The sequence below is a fragment of the Siniperca chuatsi genome, linkage group LG16 (genome assembly GCF_020085105.1).
Source record: "Siniperca chuatsi isolate FFG_IHB_CAS linkage group LG16, ASM2008510v1, whole genome shotgun sequence".
Classification (NCBI taxonomy): domain Eukaryota; kingdom Metazoa; phylum Chordata; class Actinopteri; order Centrarchiformes; family Sinipercidae; genus Siniperca; species Siniperca chuatsi.
This window is the reverse complement of record NC_058057.1, coordinates 22,402,902-22,420,387: the sequence shown is the minus strand read 5'-3', so window position 1 is coordinate 22,420,387 and position 17,486 is coordinate 22,402,902. Positions and strand designations below refer to the sequence as shown.

Sequence of the window (17,486 nt, the reverse complement as noted above, 5' to 3'; positions counted from 1 at the left end):
ATTAACCTATTGACCAAAAAATAATTCAACAATTTTGATAAATAATTGTTTGTCAAATTCACCTGTTCCAGCTTCTCAGGCGTTGGCTAATTATTTGCTGATTTTCTTAATCTTCTACATTAGCAAATTGAATAATTGGCAAATTAATAAAAATAATAGTTAGTCACAGCCCTAAATGTGCCACATAACTGGATGTTATCCACTTCTTTGAGCTTCATCTGGTAGTCTCAGATGATCAAATAAGCCCTACACTGACAAGCAAAGCAGTTATGTCACTGATAAGAGTCCTGATGTTATCAGTATGTCAGTGCTGGTATATGGGCATAATAAAACAGTGTTAAACAATAAAACTGGCGTGTGTTGGTGCATCTGTCACTGTAAATGTCAATAAACATGTCTATTTTTAATAATTTCAAATTGAGACTGAGTCAACAAAAAGTAATGAGTTTGGTTAAGGAGTTAAATTATGCCCAAAAATTCAAAAAGGGCTGGTAACATTTGGACATAAACGCATAATACAATCAGCCCAGACAAAGCCCCAGGTACATGACTTTTTATGAACCCAAGGCTGTTCTGCAAATAATTTTCTTCTTCATATTCTAGCAACAATAATAGAAACATGGAAACTCGGTTTAGGATAATAAAAAAAAAGTCTATTCTTGATATAAACTGGATCTGATATGTGAACAGGATAACACAAAACAGTAGCAAGAAAAAGGTAAGCAGGATGGACAGCAGGTTATAGCGAGTTTCCATTGGGAGTTTTGTCCAAAACATATAAAATCCTGCATTAGAAATGTATTATCTCATCCCCGTAAGCTCTGCTGGAGGCTCCATCATTGACAAGTGCCAGGTCCAGTTATACCATGCTGCACTTTTCAGTCTGGCTGCCGTCTGTGGAACAGACGGTCAGTTTTGGCTTCAGTGGCTCTACAAAGAGTCACTTAGTGTTGCTCCAATGAGTCACTTAGTATTTGGCACAAACCTCCTGGACCTCTCTCAAGAGCTCCTCCATTCGACCTGAGAGGAAGCTTAACCAGCGACCACAGTGGACGTCCTACTGGGTCAATATGTTAATCTTTTGGAAGTTGTACTTTTGTTTCTTTGGTAGTAAACCTCCTCTCTTGGCCCCAGAATATTTTTTTTCAAGTACAAATTATTTCTCTGCAACATCATGCCAAGACTTCCTTGTGTTTGCTCTATAAGTGTGTGTTTGTGATGTGATCAGTTTGCCAGAGCCCAACACTGATTTGCATGCTCCTGATTAATGAGAAATACAGAAGCAACACGGCAGATAACACACACAATGATAAGGTTTGTTACTTTTCTTGGACCTCAGAGCTTTATTTCATTCCAGCAGGGACTCCAAATGATGCAAGTTTATCACACGGCCGCCATGGCAACAAACGGTGAGAGAGGGTTTGAGCTATTGTTCTCTCAGACTGGTCCGACGACTACTGTCAATCACACTCGGCCTGGCTGTCAGTCACAATAAACTAGATCCTTGGCAGCCACTGTGGCGTTTTAACACTTTGCAACAAAATCAAATACGGCAACTGAAAAGTAATGATAGCAGCTAAAATGTTTAACTCAATCAGCACAGTCAAACATTAGTATTTAGTAGTGTCTGCCTTTAGTCTTACTTATTTTACTTTTTTTTTGTACATTTATTTAGTTAAAAGCCTGACACTTGTCTGATAAATAACTTTTTACGCTGACGCCTCTGACTTGGCCATTGAGGAATTCAATGCAAATAAAAAAAACAAATTTCTTTAAAATAAATCTACAAAATATAAAAGCATCTTCCTGTATCTTTCTGGATGCAGCCAGTCACTGCATGTTGGCATTTTGGATCATTTCAGTTGGTTTGTTTCGCTACATTTAGTGCAAGACCTTCAATTTCCCCAAATCCAAAATGTGTTGTTTTTTTCAGAAACTGTATTAGAGCAGATTTAAAAAATAAAAAAAAGATAAATAAATTAAACAATAAATACATCATGCTGTCAAAACAGTTTCATGAGCAAACCCTCTCTGGTGGGACAACTTGATGAATAAGAGCATATCTGTGATGTTTTTACCTTGGAATGATGACTTCTTTATGCATGTACATGTGAGCAGTTCAAAGTCAGTGATATGTCTGCGGGCTAAATGTATCACAAGTGCAATATGTTTCAAATATATGTGCAGACCTCTTTCTTTTCTAAAGGGGCTTAACGCAATTTATAATCTCACCTTCTGAAATTTCCAGCCGAAATATCCAAAAACTGATCACATTGTGTGGTTTCATATATAAACTCTGCATAAACCCTAATGCATGTGCGCGTCTATATGTGGACACCAATCAAAGTGCATCGTGAGCGAAAGTGACCTGCCTCTTCAGACAGACAGATTGATAGCACTGCTGGCTCCAGGCTGTAAGTGCTGGATCCATGTAATCTCATTGCTATTAACCTTAAAAGGGTAATTCCAGCATTTTTAAACCTGGACCCTTTTTTTTTTTTTTTTTTTTTACATATTTTGGGGTCTAAATGACAAATAGGAACTAAAAGTTTGGGAATTGGTCCTGTAGATCGCCTCAGCTGGCAGCCGCAAAACAGGCTGTAACGCAATCCTTTAAACAATTGCACAAGTCAAAAGTACTGTATGTCCACTAAAAGCGCTTGTTTTTGCCGCTGACAGGCTCAGATTGTTATTCTGTTAAAGTGTCTGACAGCATTATGGAAAGGATCCCTACAGAGATAGACCTTTTTGTAGCGATCCTTTCCATAATGTTGTCAGACACTTAGAATAACAATCTGAGCCTATCAGCGGCAAAAACAAGCACTTCTGACTTGTGCAATTGCCCACAAGGATTACGTTGCAGCCATTACAGCCCGTTTTGCGGCTGCAAGCTGAGGCGATCTACTGGACCAATTCCATTTTTTGTACCAATTAGTCACTTAGAATATAAAATATGAAAAAATAGGGCCCAGGTTTAAAAATACTGGAATTACCCTTTAAACCTTTCTACAAACTAGCAGGCTAAACTAGCCCTGCAGTGCAGCTGTCCACTCTGGTAACAGTTAAGAATAAGTCGAGTAAGCCAAGTCAGGCTGCTGGGTCCAGACAGGTCTGGATTAAGTGTCTTTTGCTAGTAAGAACTGGGAAGCTAGGCTGTGTAACAAAGTCATCATGGAAATGGACAGCCGCAGACAAGATGGGAGAAGTAAGGGGGGGATTGTAAAAAATAAAATAAAAGAGGAAAAAGAGGGAGATTATTACAATAATGATCAGGTAGGTTAAAGGGTGAAAGATGGGGGTGGGGGCAGGTTGATGAAGGTGATAACGAGAGGAAGAAGAGTTCAGAACTCCTCCTGGTCTCCCTGTGCTCCTTCGTCAATTTCTTCATCCTCTGGTGGTGCAAATCCCTCCTGCAAAAGAAGGCTGAGGTCAGTGTACGGCAGGATGAGCAGTCATAACATTTGGTTTGTGAGGATTTTGAGCCCATTAAATCTCTTCTTGTTGGTGTTAATGAGGGTGTTTTCACGACAACTTTCCCTCCCTCTTGACTTTGCATATGTCCTTGTTATTTTCGAGACATTCCCCCTTGCCACGTTACATCATTCTGCAGTGCTCGGGACTGATACAGCAGAAACTCAAGCAGTATCTACCTGGGCTCTTCGTACCTCAGTGAGATGCTTTATGTTGCCTTGACAGTTCACTTTTAATTCGGTGATCATCAGACCTTTGTGACAGCTTCAACATACTGCAGTCACAAACACTGCAAAATGCTGTGACGGATAAAGGAGAAAAGTCTGAAGAAACTGCAGTCGCAAAGAGGGAAATTGATGACACACAGACCCTCACCAACAAGGACTGCATAACACGTAGCGGGATATCTATAAGTGCTAAGTCAGTTTAGAGCTGAAGAAGCCTTTTGGATGAGAGGCGAAATGTCTTCAAGGAATATAAAGCAAGTCCAGTTGCTCTTGACTCGGCACATCTAGACATACCACAACCTGGATAACAGAATCTTCTTAAATGAATATTTTCTCAACACAACACAACAAACTATGGCCCCAAATGTGATTATAGACTTTATATATCCACCTACTTCATGTATATAAAGTAACCTGTTACATTAATCATTTAGTAATTATTGTATTCTTGTTTACAATTTACAAAAACAGTCTGACTTGTATATAGACATTGTATGTTGTTGTTCATCATTGCTTTTTATATATATATATATATATATATATATATATATATATATATATATATATATATATATATATATATATATATATATATATATATATATATATACACACATACACACACACACACACACTGTATATACACACTTTTTCCCCACCTACTTGTATGTACATGATAGTTACATTTTTATGTTTACCTTAGTTCAGCTTTGTTGTCCTTGTTCTTAGCTGTATGTCTATTTCTGTGTAAGTACATTGAGAGCAAGTCAAATTCCTTGTATGTGTACACATACTTGGCCAATTAAGCTGATTCTGAATCACAACCTCTGACAGTCTGAACTAAAACAAACATTTCACTATACGCAAAATGCAGACGCATTCACACTGTAAAAAAGTCAGGAAGCAGCATCTTCTACCACTGAAACTGTTGAAATAAGTGTCCTATAATTGTAACATAGGGTCAGAGGTTAGGGGAGAAATCTAATTGCTGAACCTGCATGTATACGGGAACCACGTAACCATGGTGCACGTGAAACATGTTACCTGACTTCTCTGAGTAACCTGGTTTTCTTGTGTATCTAAAATGTTTTGATTATGACGTTCACTGAATTGGTATTGAGTGCAGGGCTATTGTATTGTTAAGGTATAGTAACTAATTCATCTTATTGCTGTGAAGTGTGCTATTACTTTTCAAATCAATAAGTATCTCAAAAACTATAAAATATATTCCAATGTAGTTTCCAACACACACTAATGAGTAGGCGATGCCATCGATGACTGTAAAGTCAACTGTAAAGCTTACATACACAAGTACACACACTCATATATCTGATCTGTGCTGCTGTTATTGCATGTAAGTAAATTTCCCGTCTGGACGCATGTGCTCTGTGCGTGTGGATTTGACTGTATTTACCTCTGTAGCGTACAGTGTATCCATTATTTTGCTGAGGGCTGGATTATTATCATTTTCGTATTCCTGGCAGATGAGCTCGATGTCTCTCAGCTTTCCGAAGTAGAAGTCCCTCTCCTTCTCCAGTCCCTCTACAGTCAGCTTCAGATCCAGCAGCTGTGAGCAAAGACAGTAATAAAGACAATTAATATACCTACAAAAGAAATTAGGGAGAATACGGTACGAATAACTATGAACACTCATCAAAACAGCACTGCAAAGTTTTACAAACAACAGAAGGTAAAAAATAACAAGGGAAAATTAAAAGCAGTTTAAAACTAAAAGCAGCCTTGTTGTGCACAAACACAGTGGAACAAACAAATCAGACATCTGAAAAAAGTCTGTCAACTAGTGTGGAGTCTTTGGAGGGGCAAATGTCCTCAGTCTTGATCCCAATAATATGAAATATATGTTGTATTACAATTCAATAAAGCTTTAAAAGCGCTAAAATGTCTTATTTGTCGATAAACTATTTAAAATGATCAACAGACTGTAACAATGTGAGAGCTTGTTGAGTTTTCATCACGGCACAGACCGTGCACAGTGACCTTGCGTTATTATTTCATTAACAGAGAGCAGTGTCGGGCCAGCCGGGACCCATTTGGTATTCTCAACATGACGTTGCTTGTGCCATAAAGGGCTCTCAAAGTGAAACGAGTGTCACAGTGCAATTTAATGCGAGACGCACACAGGGAAGCTGGTACCTTGGTGGGGTGCCAAGGTACAAAACTACAGGGTGTTTTTAGAAATGGCTGAACGGATCAAAGCAGTGGTACCTGCTGGTTGAGCTCTATGAGCTCAGCGTCTCCTCCGTTGCGGGTCATGGGAGTGCTCCTGCGGGCTGGTGCTATGTTGTTCTGCCTCTGGGGGGGGTGAACAGTCTTTGGTACTGTGGGAGATGTTCTCATGGGGCCTGGGAGACAGAAACACACACATCTATATAGCTTTTTGATGGATGAGTTTGGGCTGTGTTGTTTTCAGTTGGCCGTCAGTTGTCTGCGAGAGATAACAGACTCGCTTCATTTTAACCAGTGAAGCTGTCTACACTGGGCTTGTAATGGATCATGCTTTACTTGCATTATATGTGCGTAAATGTGACCCAAAGCATCTTTTTATGCTTTAAGTCATGTGTGTAAGTACATGATTGCATATTGGGATGTGAGTTCCATCAAACACTTCCGAGTGCACAGACGTACTCTGAAGAGATGCAGTGCAGACACTGACGAAGGACTTACAGCTATTGCTGCTGACCTGCTGCTTTCGCTGTGCGGCCAGTGTAGACAAAAAATAACCTTAATTCTTAGCCTAAACTAAACTGACTTCTAAACTTAAAACCTTAAAGCCAAGTCCTAACCAAAATGTCCTCACTTTGCAAAAGTTTCCTCATCCTCAAGGCCTTAAAAACTGTTTTTCACAAAGATAGAAGTAAAAAAGAAAACACACACACAAACACACAAACAGATTCATCAGGATGTCTTTGCAGTGTGCAGGTTTTAGCCAATTTGCTGCAAAACATGTAGACTTCCCATCACTGCTACAACACTTTTTGTGTTGCCTGTCACCATAGTTGAACACCACAGTTTGCAACCAAAACCTTGACAATGAAAAGGCACACATACTTACTGTCCCCTACTATAGAGCCTGAAAAGAGCACTTCTGCTTGAGACAGTTGATGATAAGTTATGTTGGACATTTCCTTCTTAATCTTTCCACTTTTGTCATACTTATTTACATGCAGCAATCCCAAACAGACTGGCTGGCTGATCAACAGCTTGTGAAAAAAAGCAGGATATCTTGTGAAGTGTGCAAGACTGCTTTTGGACAGACGATGTCCAGAAGACTTGTGACATTGTGTAAAACTATTAAAAATTATGCTTGTTAAAAATGTTGCAGCTGCCCACAACCAGCCAGAATAGACCAATCCATAAACCAAGTAGCCCACAGTTTGAATGTAGGTAAGACATTCATTGACAAGCACACACACACACACGCTAGATGCAGGGGATGTTACCTGAGCGAGATGGTCTTTTAGGTTTGTGGAGAATGGGTTCACCTGGGTTAGAGGTGGGGATGTGGTTGCATGAAGAGGTGAGAGCAATGACATGAAGCCTTTGCGTTTCATACCCAGCTGATTGTGTCTGACGCACACAAGTGTGTGTGTGTGTGTGTGTGTGTTTTGTACCTGGGTTAGGTGGAGGTGGCGTTCCGTCCTGGCCCTGCCGTGTTAGTAGAGGGTCGTACTCTTTCCCATCATAGTTGGCATCAAAAAACTTCTTAAACCACTGAAGGAACTCAAAGTTGTCCTGGAACTTGCCCTTCACCAGCCTCTCCACAGAGATGATCTGAGAGACACAGAAGGAGACGGACAGAGTGATAAGGTGCTGAGGAAGAACTGCTATGGTCTATATTATTTTATTTAAACAGCAGAAGAGACGACCCCTGCATATGGATCTAAAACAAGTGCTAATCTTTGGAATGCCAGAAAATCCACTGCAATGGGGACAGAAATTTGGGGATAACATGACAATTACAAAATATTATTTTGGGGCATCCTGGTGGCCATCTTTATAATGCTGACCATGTAATCACAACGTCCCGTGTTTAAGTCTGACTGTTGTTGCATGTCACCCTTCCTCTCACTCCCCTTATTTCTGTCACCTCTTCACTGACTGCAATCAAAATAAGGGTATAAATACCTAAATTAAAATAAGAAGCTTTTATTTCCACTACTGTTTACATTAAAAACAATAGAATTTCTTTTGTAACTCCTCTGCGATGCAGTATATGCTGCTAGAGGTGTTTTCAGTGTGAAGGAGGATCAATAATGAAAGGATCAAGCTATGAAAGGTGTGACATGTAGCATTTTTACACATAAATGTACTGGTATCACATTAATATGGTTACCTTGGGATAGTAATTCCAGTCTTGCAAATGCTAGTGCTTCTTAAAGATCTCTTTCCTAACAAACTCTCAAACTCGATCTTTTTCTTTAACGTATCTTGTGTCAACTTACATAATTCAACAACTATGGGACATTTGTTTAATAAAATCCAGCCAGATTGTGTGCATGTTCATGAGTGTGTGTGTGTGTGTGTGTGTGTGTTGTCACCTTGTCCACATTCATTCTCTTGAATGAAGCCTGTAAGACCTTGAAATTGTGGATGTATTCATGTTCCAGTTTAGCATTGAACTTGACTTTCTTCAACAATATGCACCCTGGAAACAGCATGTCCATGAACTGACAGTAAGCACAACCTAGGGAGAAAGAAATAAATAAATCGCACAGAGACGCACATCTTTACTTTTGGAGCTTAATAGACATTTTGAATTTAATTACAAGCTTGACATTACAAATAAAACTGTGTGTTTACCTGAACCGAGCTGCTCGATCTTTGTGTAGGAGAGCTGTAGAGAGTCGTTGACCCATGCCAACATGTCATGGCGACTCAGGTTCTCTATGGTGGAAGTGGAAGAAGTGGAGTAGACATTCACCGCCATCCTCCTGGCAAAGCAAGGCAAGGCAGCTTTATTTATAGAGCACATTATTCAAACACAGAGGCAATTCAAAGTGCTTTACATAGTCATGTTATGGTGATCTGCTCAGATTTATTATCACCAATGGCAACAACATTGTCTCTGCCATCGAGATATGATCTGAAACAACTGAGGACTGTGCCAGTCCGGTCTGTCAAGAAGTATTTTATGGTCCACAGTATAAAAAGGCTGATCAAGCAGCACCAAAACTGATGTTTTAATTGAATCAGTATTCAGACGAATATCATTTAACACCTTTATCAGTGCAGTCTCAGTGCTGTGATGTGGTCCGAAGCCAGACTGAAATCTGTTCAATATTTTACATTTAAAAAGTTATTATCTCCGGCAGGTGTAAGCCTGGAGGGGATCATGCGTTTGGTCTTGTGTGTGTGTGTGTGTGTGTGTGTGTGTGTGTGTGTGTGTGTGTGTGTGTGTCTGCAGCTAATCTCACATACTACTGGACCCATCGGCCTAATATTTTTTGTGCACATTTATGACTGTATGCTCAAGGACCTCTTGTGGTTGCGGTGATTCACAATTTTTGAAAAACTTATTTTACTGACTGACTCCTCACTCCTCTTAACCGGCCGGTAGGTAAGTTTGTTAGTTGCGTCAGGTACGTAAGTTAAAATAAGTCAACTGCTAACGTTAGCCACACTCGGCAAATCAATATGACATTGTGTATCGACATCGTTTTCTGAGTGTTTTCTTACTTCTAGACTAGTCGACTAGTCTAAATTTAAATTTACATTTATTCGACAGGGAAATTAGTCGTTAGGAACACCCCTAGAGACAAGTCATACATGTTATTCCAGGCTGTAATGGGATGAGGAGAGCTGGGTGACTTCTGTCTCAGTCCACACTGACTGTCTCTTACAGAACATAATGACCGTAATAGACTTTTCTAACTCTCTGCTGTATCATTACTAAAGCTGTGGCGATCATAAGACACAAATAATTTCAATTTCTGAAGATAAAACAGCAACAAAGTTATGAAAGAATTGGTCAAATGTGACAGGAAACATTACAACACGTTATTTTTAGAAGCCTCTGATTCCTATAAATGTTTTGAAGATGGAAATACAGACATCATTTAACAGAATTATGTAGAATCACGTCAACCACTTAATCTACTGCCATACTCACAGCATTACAGTAAGATAAGAATCATATACTGTATTTTACATTGGGTATTTAATTCCATTTATTTAAAAAAAAATGTAATTGTCTGATTTTATTTGCCTCATATAGTCCTGAAATGTTTTAATCCCAACCATGTAAAAAAACTTGTAACTTTGTTTTGAAAAGTGCTATGAAAATAACGTTTAATAGTATTAATTAGCAAATGAAAGACACTTGTGTATTTATGCTAATACTGCTTTTATATAAAGGCATCCTTTCTAATGAGGCTAATATGTGAGATTTGCGTGCTTGACCGCTTCATGGCAAGGCAAAAAACATAAAAACAAACACACTTTACTCACCTGTTCTGTGTCCTGTGTGTGTGTTCGGTGTGAAATGTTCCAAATCAGGTTGTGGTGGACCACCTTAAAGAAAGACCTGGAGACAGAAACCAGTATCATGTGATATACAAGGATAATCATACTTCAAAGTTACTTTACTGGCAATTCTAAAAAGCTGAATTTTCATAAAGGTAACTGACGTTTGTCTTTGTATATCCCCTTTAAACATAACGTCCTCTATACCAGCGCCTCCACAGGGTTACAAAGAGAGACTCCACTAGCAGCCAGTCACTAGTTCACTCACTAGGCCACTAATCTCTGCCTTAGTTAATCCTTTTAGCCCAGGTCCAACATGCTGGGTAAACCATCATGGTTCACAAAGGCAGCTGAGATCACCAGTAGGCATATACAGCAGGCATAAAAACCAATACAGCTACGATTTATCACGCTGACAGCTTGAGATAAGGAAAAATCCAACAATAACAAAGTATTTCCTGTGAACTGCCTCCACATTAACACTGTCCACCAGGCAAATGCTGCTAATTTGGTTGTGGCTGGTGAAGCTACCGGTTATGCCAGTTTTTTTGGTAGATGAATACACATTGTCCTCTTCTCTGACTAATTTGTAGGTTAGAAATTGCAAAATCAAAGTCACTGACTGTCTCGCCCACATAGCAAACTGCACACACATTAGTACAAACAACTATCAGGTCACTAAAACCTCCTTAGATTTGTGAAAAGACAAACAGTTCATTAATAGCAAATTAACATACAGTAACTACTGGCTATAAAGTGACCTTTTCATTAAATAGTTATCAGTAACGGTGAAACAATTGTCGAAACAAATAGTTAATAGACAGAAAATTAGTTTTCCAAGCAAAAATGACAAAAAATATGCAGTTTTTCCTAAAATGTGAAGATTTCCTGCTTCGGGTTGTCTTATAAGATCGTAAAATTAATCTCTTTGTGTTTTGAACTGCTGCTTGGACAAAACAAGACGGTTAAAGACATCCCCGAGGACTCTTGGTTAAAGACCAAACAATTAATAGATATAAGTCGACAAAGTACTGTATTTGTCAGATTAACTGATAATGAGAATAACCCTTAGTTGCAGCCCTAGTTTTAAGAACAATGCTTGGCTTTGTTTAAATCGTAAAACAAAACGACTACAGTTGAATCACAGTTTGTCTACGATGATAGTTATGATTATTTCTACAGACCATGAGGATGATGAGGTGATTTATAATAAGATGGATGACTAGAGCTGAATGTAAGAGTGTAACCCTAAACCTGGACTTTCCCAACGGACAGACCCTATTTCCAGAACATTCCCTGGATCTTCAAAACATCACAGCACTTGGTTGTTGTTGTTTTTTTTACATTTTATACTTATTATAGTACAAGTCTGTAGTAATAATAATAAAATGTAATTCCTAAAAGCTTTCTCTTTCCTCCCGTTCACGCTACCAGATTAAGATATGCAAATAAATACACAAATAAAGTGTATTAAACTAAATAAAAAAATTCTTTTAAGCGCTCGGATTATTTTTTAACAGTTAAATTTGGCTTGAAATTGAGATTTTAAGGGATCTGTACAATAACACTCTTGGTCTAAATTTATGGTTTTACTTCAATTTAGACGTTTACTTCGTTTTGCAAACTCCTACCTGCTGTTGTATCCTAACTGGACATTGTTTGTTCTCTTTTATAGTATGTGGCAGTTGTCTTAGTCTGTTTATGTTGTTTGTATATGTACTTATTGTTGTAACTAGAGCTGAAACAATTAGTCTATTAGTCGATTGACAGAAAATGTATTGGCAACTATTATGATAATCGAATCAATTAGTTGCTAAAGTCATTTTTTAAGTGAAAATGCCAACATTCAACAATGTTTACAAGCTTTCTCAGTCTTCTATTATATTAAACTGAATATCTTTGGTCCCATAAAACACAACACAACATTTTATGGACCAAACGATTAATCAAGGAAATAATAGACAGATTAATCAATAATGAAAATAATTGTCAGTTGCAACTCTAAATGTGTGATCCTATCTAAATACTATGTAGGAACCCTAACAGCTGATATCAAAAGAAAGTAAGTGATAAAGTATGATAAAAACGTTTAATTGGGCCGCAGAATCTGACACACAGAGTTTGGTGCAAAACATCAACATACTTATTCGCACTGTACTGCTGCCAAACTACAATACTAACCATCTGTAAAGCCGTTTCTTGTCATTTTAGATTACTTGTTAAAGGATGCAAAGAAGTTTTCCACGTTCATTGAAAAAAGCCTGAAATTGGGCACACTGTCTTCATTTATGAATGTGATAGCTTAGCAGACAAAGCAGGGTTTAAACAGTCATAAACCACTCTGTCATCAGTATGAACACATAAAAATGAATGTATTTTCTTAAAGGTGCAATTGATAACATTGATAACATCCAGCCACTAGATGACGCACTCCCCCCTACCATTACATTTCAGTGGTTGCCAGTTCGTTGCCCAACCTGCATATTACGTGTTCGAGTGGAGTGAGACTCAGACTCAGTCACATCAAGTGATATATCTTTTGTGATAGGGTAATGAATTCATTTTGCAAGATATAGCTATACATTAGCTAGAGATTTAGGTTACTTTGTGCGGTGGTGTTTCAAGATTCGGGAAACATTATCTATGGTAATCTTAGGATATGGCTAGCTAGCTTTAGGTAACGTTTAGCTTGTCATCTAAGCAGTGGTGTAGTGCAGGGTATACGCAGGTATACGGTGTACACCTAGGCTACTTATGTTTTAGTCGGCATTGCCCACTAGTGTCCAACATGACGTTAGGAAGCGGATGCCATGACAGTGGTGAACTAACCTATCGAGGAATTAGTTTGGTGAAAGGTCAAAGTTCAGATAAATGTCTTTTTTTGGTCTTGGAGGTTAATTTGAGATTCCTCAAAGATTTTAAGTAAAATATTTAAAAATTTCATGCAATAATAGAAGAAGACATTAGGAGTTAGCAACCACAACAGCTATTAACTAAACTACAAAAAAATTGCGAGTGTGACACTTGAAACTGAGCTGACGGAAGAAAGATGACCAAGTGCAAACCTACGTTAAGCGTATAAATTTTATCATTTACAGATATAATGATTCTCATAGCATTGTGAAAATTTAGAAAACTGCTATACACCCTGTTATCCATCCTCCAACCACAATATATTAATGTGCTCTTATCTAATCAAATGACTGACAAAGATGATGCTAAACCAATCATGTGAATGGACTGGCTTTGTTTCTCATAAGATTTGATCACAGTTTAATAAAACAATGCAATGCGAAACAATGCAAGCAAAAATGTTTGATCAGATGAAACAAACACACTAGACTGCCTAGAGAACTAATAGGTTATTTTATTTAGCAATTTCCACAAACAGGTACAGTGGGATGACTCTACTTCATTGCTGTTATAGACGACATCGGAAACAGCAGTCTTCAACACTGCACTTCCTTGGGTCGTCAGCAATACAGCCGCCAAGTGTGAAGTCGATCGGATGAACGGTACATATACATACAGACCTTTATAGTTAGATGATGCTGCTACAGTGCCACCTATTGGCCAAATGGCACTAAATTTCTCATGGCCACTCAGCGTTCAGGAGATATGGCATTTTTTGTAATATAAGCCAAATTTGGTGACGATTGCTCAAAATGTGTAGGAGTAGCGAAAACAGATTTTATTAATATAAAAAAAATTATATGGATCGATTTGTCTGGACCCACAGAATCCAGGAAAAACATAATTTTGTTTCTGAGACTTAGAAGTTACAGGCCAAAACATAAAGTTTGTTGTTATAGTGCTACCATTTGGCCAAATTGCACCAAATTTGACACTGCACCTCCTTGGGTCCTTAGCGATACACTCGCCAAGTGTGAAGTCGATCGGATGAACGGTTGTCGAGAAAATCTTAGGACAGACGTTTATAGTTAGATAACCCATGGGCAAAATAAAACTAACAATCAGAATCGTCTTTAATGGCCAAGTATGTTTACACATACAAGGAATGTGTCTCCGGTTTAGTGGCTCTCAATGTATTTACACAGAATAACAAATCTTCATAAATATCCAGAAGGAATGATTATATACAGGTGAAACCGTTCTGTGACTGTAAACACAATACAAATAGTGCAAAGAAGTGGAGAGTGCGAGGAGTGATGAGATAAATATTAAATGGTAAAAACAAATGACCTTACTTTATATACATATAGTAGGTGGTTATGTACAGTGTATACAGCCTGTTCAGATATACAGTAGTGAGTGAAATGTATTGCGCATTTTCTTTTCAATTATATTAATAATATTATTATATTAGTATTTATTTATGTTCATAAAAAAACACAGAAAGAACGTGAAAGAAAACGCGTGTACGTATCTTTCAGGACCTTCACCTGGCTCCGAAGCCGTCCGTCAGAGGGGACAACGGAAGCAGCAATATTTAGGATTTATCTGACAACCCATTGGCTAAATAAATAAAACTTACAAACAGGTTTAACACGAGGATAAAGTACAATGCAGACCGATGTCAGCATTATGTTCATACAATAACAGAAAGAACACGAAAGAAAACGCGTATACGTATCTTTCAGGACCGTCGCCTAGCTCAGAGGCCGTCCTTATCATAATAATAACAATAACGTACTTTAAGGGCAACGAAATTCACTTTAGGCTAGGGGGGTCAGGGGGTCGGGACCCTGGAAACACAGGACCCTGGGATCATAGATGCGCTCCCGGTGGCTTGACCGCGGTTTTGTACTCGGCGGCTCACGTTACCGCAGTGTAATGATGCTAGCTCCTAGGTAACGCTAACGCTGACTGCGACTGGCGGCTGTTGCTGAATGTGGAGACGTTGCACTTGCAATTTAACTGCACCCCCAGCGACGTCGGCGAACTCAAAATACACCCAAGAGTGACTGGGGGAAAAAAAACGGGACTTTCTTCAGCCTGACGTTAACGTTACCCTCCCATCTGAAGGCCTTTTTTCGATAATACACACACACACGCACATTACCAGTGAAAGAATTGTCTTCACCCACGGGATAACGCAGCGTATTTATGCGAGGCATAAATCAAACAAGCCGTTAAATAAACTGATTTCAAACGTAACGAAGCACATTTTAAGTTAAGTTAATGTTAAGTTACTCACTGAAGTGCGACAGTGTCCCTCTCCCAGTCGTCCCGTTGTGTCGACGGGCTTTTCTGTTGCTATAACCCCGACTGCTGCAAGTTGCGCGAGACTGCGCGCACCTAAGCCGTCGGCAGTGCGCATGCGCAGGGTAGTTGCAGGGTTTTTACATTACTTTTAGTGAAACTGGTGTCCCGTGAGCGGCCATGGCGGAGCAAATGTACGACGGCATGACTGCGGCCGATGTTAGGTGATTAACCTGATCCATAGAGCTTCTCCTTCCTTCTCAGTTTCAGGTTTTTCACTTACTTTGAACGAGAGTTCACATTTTCCTGGCGATTTTGCCAAAGTATCAAGATAAATATCAACTATGTAGTAGGTGTCAGCAGTGGTGGAAGAAGTAGCAATATCACAGGGTAAAAATACTGTTACAAGTAAAAGTCCTGCATAAAAGTACAAAGGTATTAGCATCAAAATATACTTAAGTAGTAAAAGTAAAAGTACTCGTATGCATGAATGGCCGATTTCAGAAAAATATATAGTACATTAGTGGTTATAATTATTGACGCATTTATGTGTACATCACTTTAATGTTGCAGCTGGTGAAAGTGGGGTTCATTTAAAATTTTCTTTATATACTGCTATATATATTCATATTAATCCTACTATTAATCTATAACAATATATCATAATTTAATAGTTGATTTTTATTTCGTATTAATAATCTTAACCTGCAAAGTAACTAGTAACTAAAGCTGTCAAATAAATGTAGGGGAGTAAAAAGTGCAATATTTCCCTCTGAAAGTAGTGGAGTAGAAGTATAAAGTAGCATAAAATGCAAATACTCAAGTACAAGTACCTCACAATTGTAGTTAAGTACAGTGCTTGAGTAAATGTACTTAGTTACTTTCCACCACTGGGTGTCAGTGAGTGTATGTTTAATCTTTGCTTAATTTTCTGTTCATATGATTCAGCACAGCAGAGAAACATCTTCTTATTATTGTTTATTTTACTGTTATTTTTTTTGCTGTTTTATTTTTGTAACACTGACTTGTAATGAGTAATTATATCGCTAAATCTCTGCTTTATTATTATTTTTTTTGATCAGGCGAGAGAAAAATAATCTCGGTAGTGAGCACGTCACTCACCTTTACAAGGATTTATATTAACGAGATACAATAACAAACTGAAACACAAAGATTTGCCAACCAATAAATAAATGAAAAAATATGCAATGTTTCTATAATATGGTTACAATGTCAGTATTAGTAGTACTGATTCTGTTTACTGAGTCAGAAATTTCAGCTCTACACCAAAAATATATGAAGAATAATTAGAATAACGAACATTATTTAGTGCAAATGCAAAGTTTTGACCTGACTTTTTAGCTGCTGTTTGCTGTCCAGTGAGATCTAAGCCTGCTTTATGTTTTATGGCAGGTCAGTCAGGGTGCAGCCTGGTTACATCAAATAAAATTAAGCTACCAATTGCGTCATCCAGCTAGCCTTGAGCCCTACTATGTAGAAGCGAGTGTTCCCTTCTTTGAGCCAAAGGCTCTCGTGGATTTGAATAGGACTTTGGCTCAAATCCGTACACGTTTGAATTTCTGTATATGTAAGATAAACCTTTAGACATGCTTTTGTTTTGTTTATTCAAACAAATTCCACCCGTTTATAGTTATTTTTTAATTTCCCAGTCACACTTAACATTATCATTCTTGCAATCTGTAACATTTGTAACACAGATGCACCTTTGTGTAGTTTTTATAAAGTAATATTGTGACAGAGTTGCACCTTTCTGTAGATTTTTCTGCTTGTAATTTGTAACACTGTAATTGGTACCCTGCACTTTCATTCATGTGTTGCAGCTGCACCCTCTTGTACTTTGCAACTCCCTTTATTTTAAAGTTTCTACTTATTCTTTCATTATATTCTTTTTTAGTTTATTATGCAGTTATACATAGTATATTTATGTATACAGAGCATCTCGGGGACAAAATTTTCCCTCTGGATGAAGAGTTTTATATTATCTTATTGTGCTTTTTCTATTGCATCTGTTAATTTATCATTAATCTTTTGCTAAATTGTACTTTTTTTTTTTTTTTACATAATACAACTGTGACCCAAATTCTTGGCATTTTAGAAACAACACGTGACACACAGGAAGAA

General features: G+C 38.1%; 1 protein-coding gene across 2 annotated transcripts; it reads right to left on the bottom strand.

Annotated features, from left to right (window-relative positions):
• Nucleotides 1–1,310: 1,310 nt before the first annotated feature.
• LOC122862705 (microtubule-associated protein RP/EB family member 3-like) lies at nt 1,311–15,461 on the bottom strand. Of its 2 annotated transcripts, XM_044168275.1 has the most exons (9): nt 15,340–15,461; nt 10,167–10,242; nt 8,520–8,650; nt 8,258–8,403; nt 7,331–7,490; nt 5,925–6,061; nt 5,113–5,265; nt 4,397–4,441; nt 1,311–3,410 (listed from the first exon to the last, which is right to left on the bottom strand). In XM_044168275.1, exons 3-8 carry the CDS (start codon nt 8,644–8,646, stop codon nt 4,436–4,438), a joined length of 729 nt encoding a protein of 242 aa, XP_044024210.1. In that variant the 5' UTR covers nt 8,647–8,650; nt 10,167–10,242; nt 15,340–15,461; the 3' UTR covers nt 1,311–3,410; nt 4,397–4,435. The 2 variants fall into 2 exon arrangements, with proteins under 2 accessions (XP_044024210.1, XP_044024209.1); XM_044168274.1 differs by lacking the exon at nt 4,397–4,441.
• Between the last annotated feature and the right edge of the window lie 2,025 nt (nt 15,462–17,486).

Bases quoted from the DNA above. Each gene is read 5' to 3' on its own strand.
- LOC122862705 (XM_044168274.1), bottom strand. From the start codon at position 8,646: ATGGCGGTGAATGTCTACTCCACTTCTTCCACTTCCACCATAGAGAAC. The intron at 6,062-7,330 runs GTACAAAACACA...TCTGTCTCCCAG, and splicing joins GCCACCTCCACCTAACCCAG to GCCCCATGAGAACATCTCCC. The intron at 5,266-5,924 runs GTACCACTGCTT...CTTTGCTCACAG, and splicing joins TCATAGAGCTCAACCAGCAG to CTGCTGGATCTGAAGCTGAC.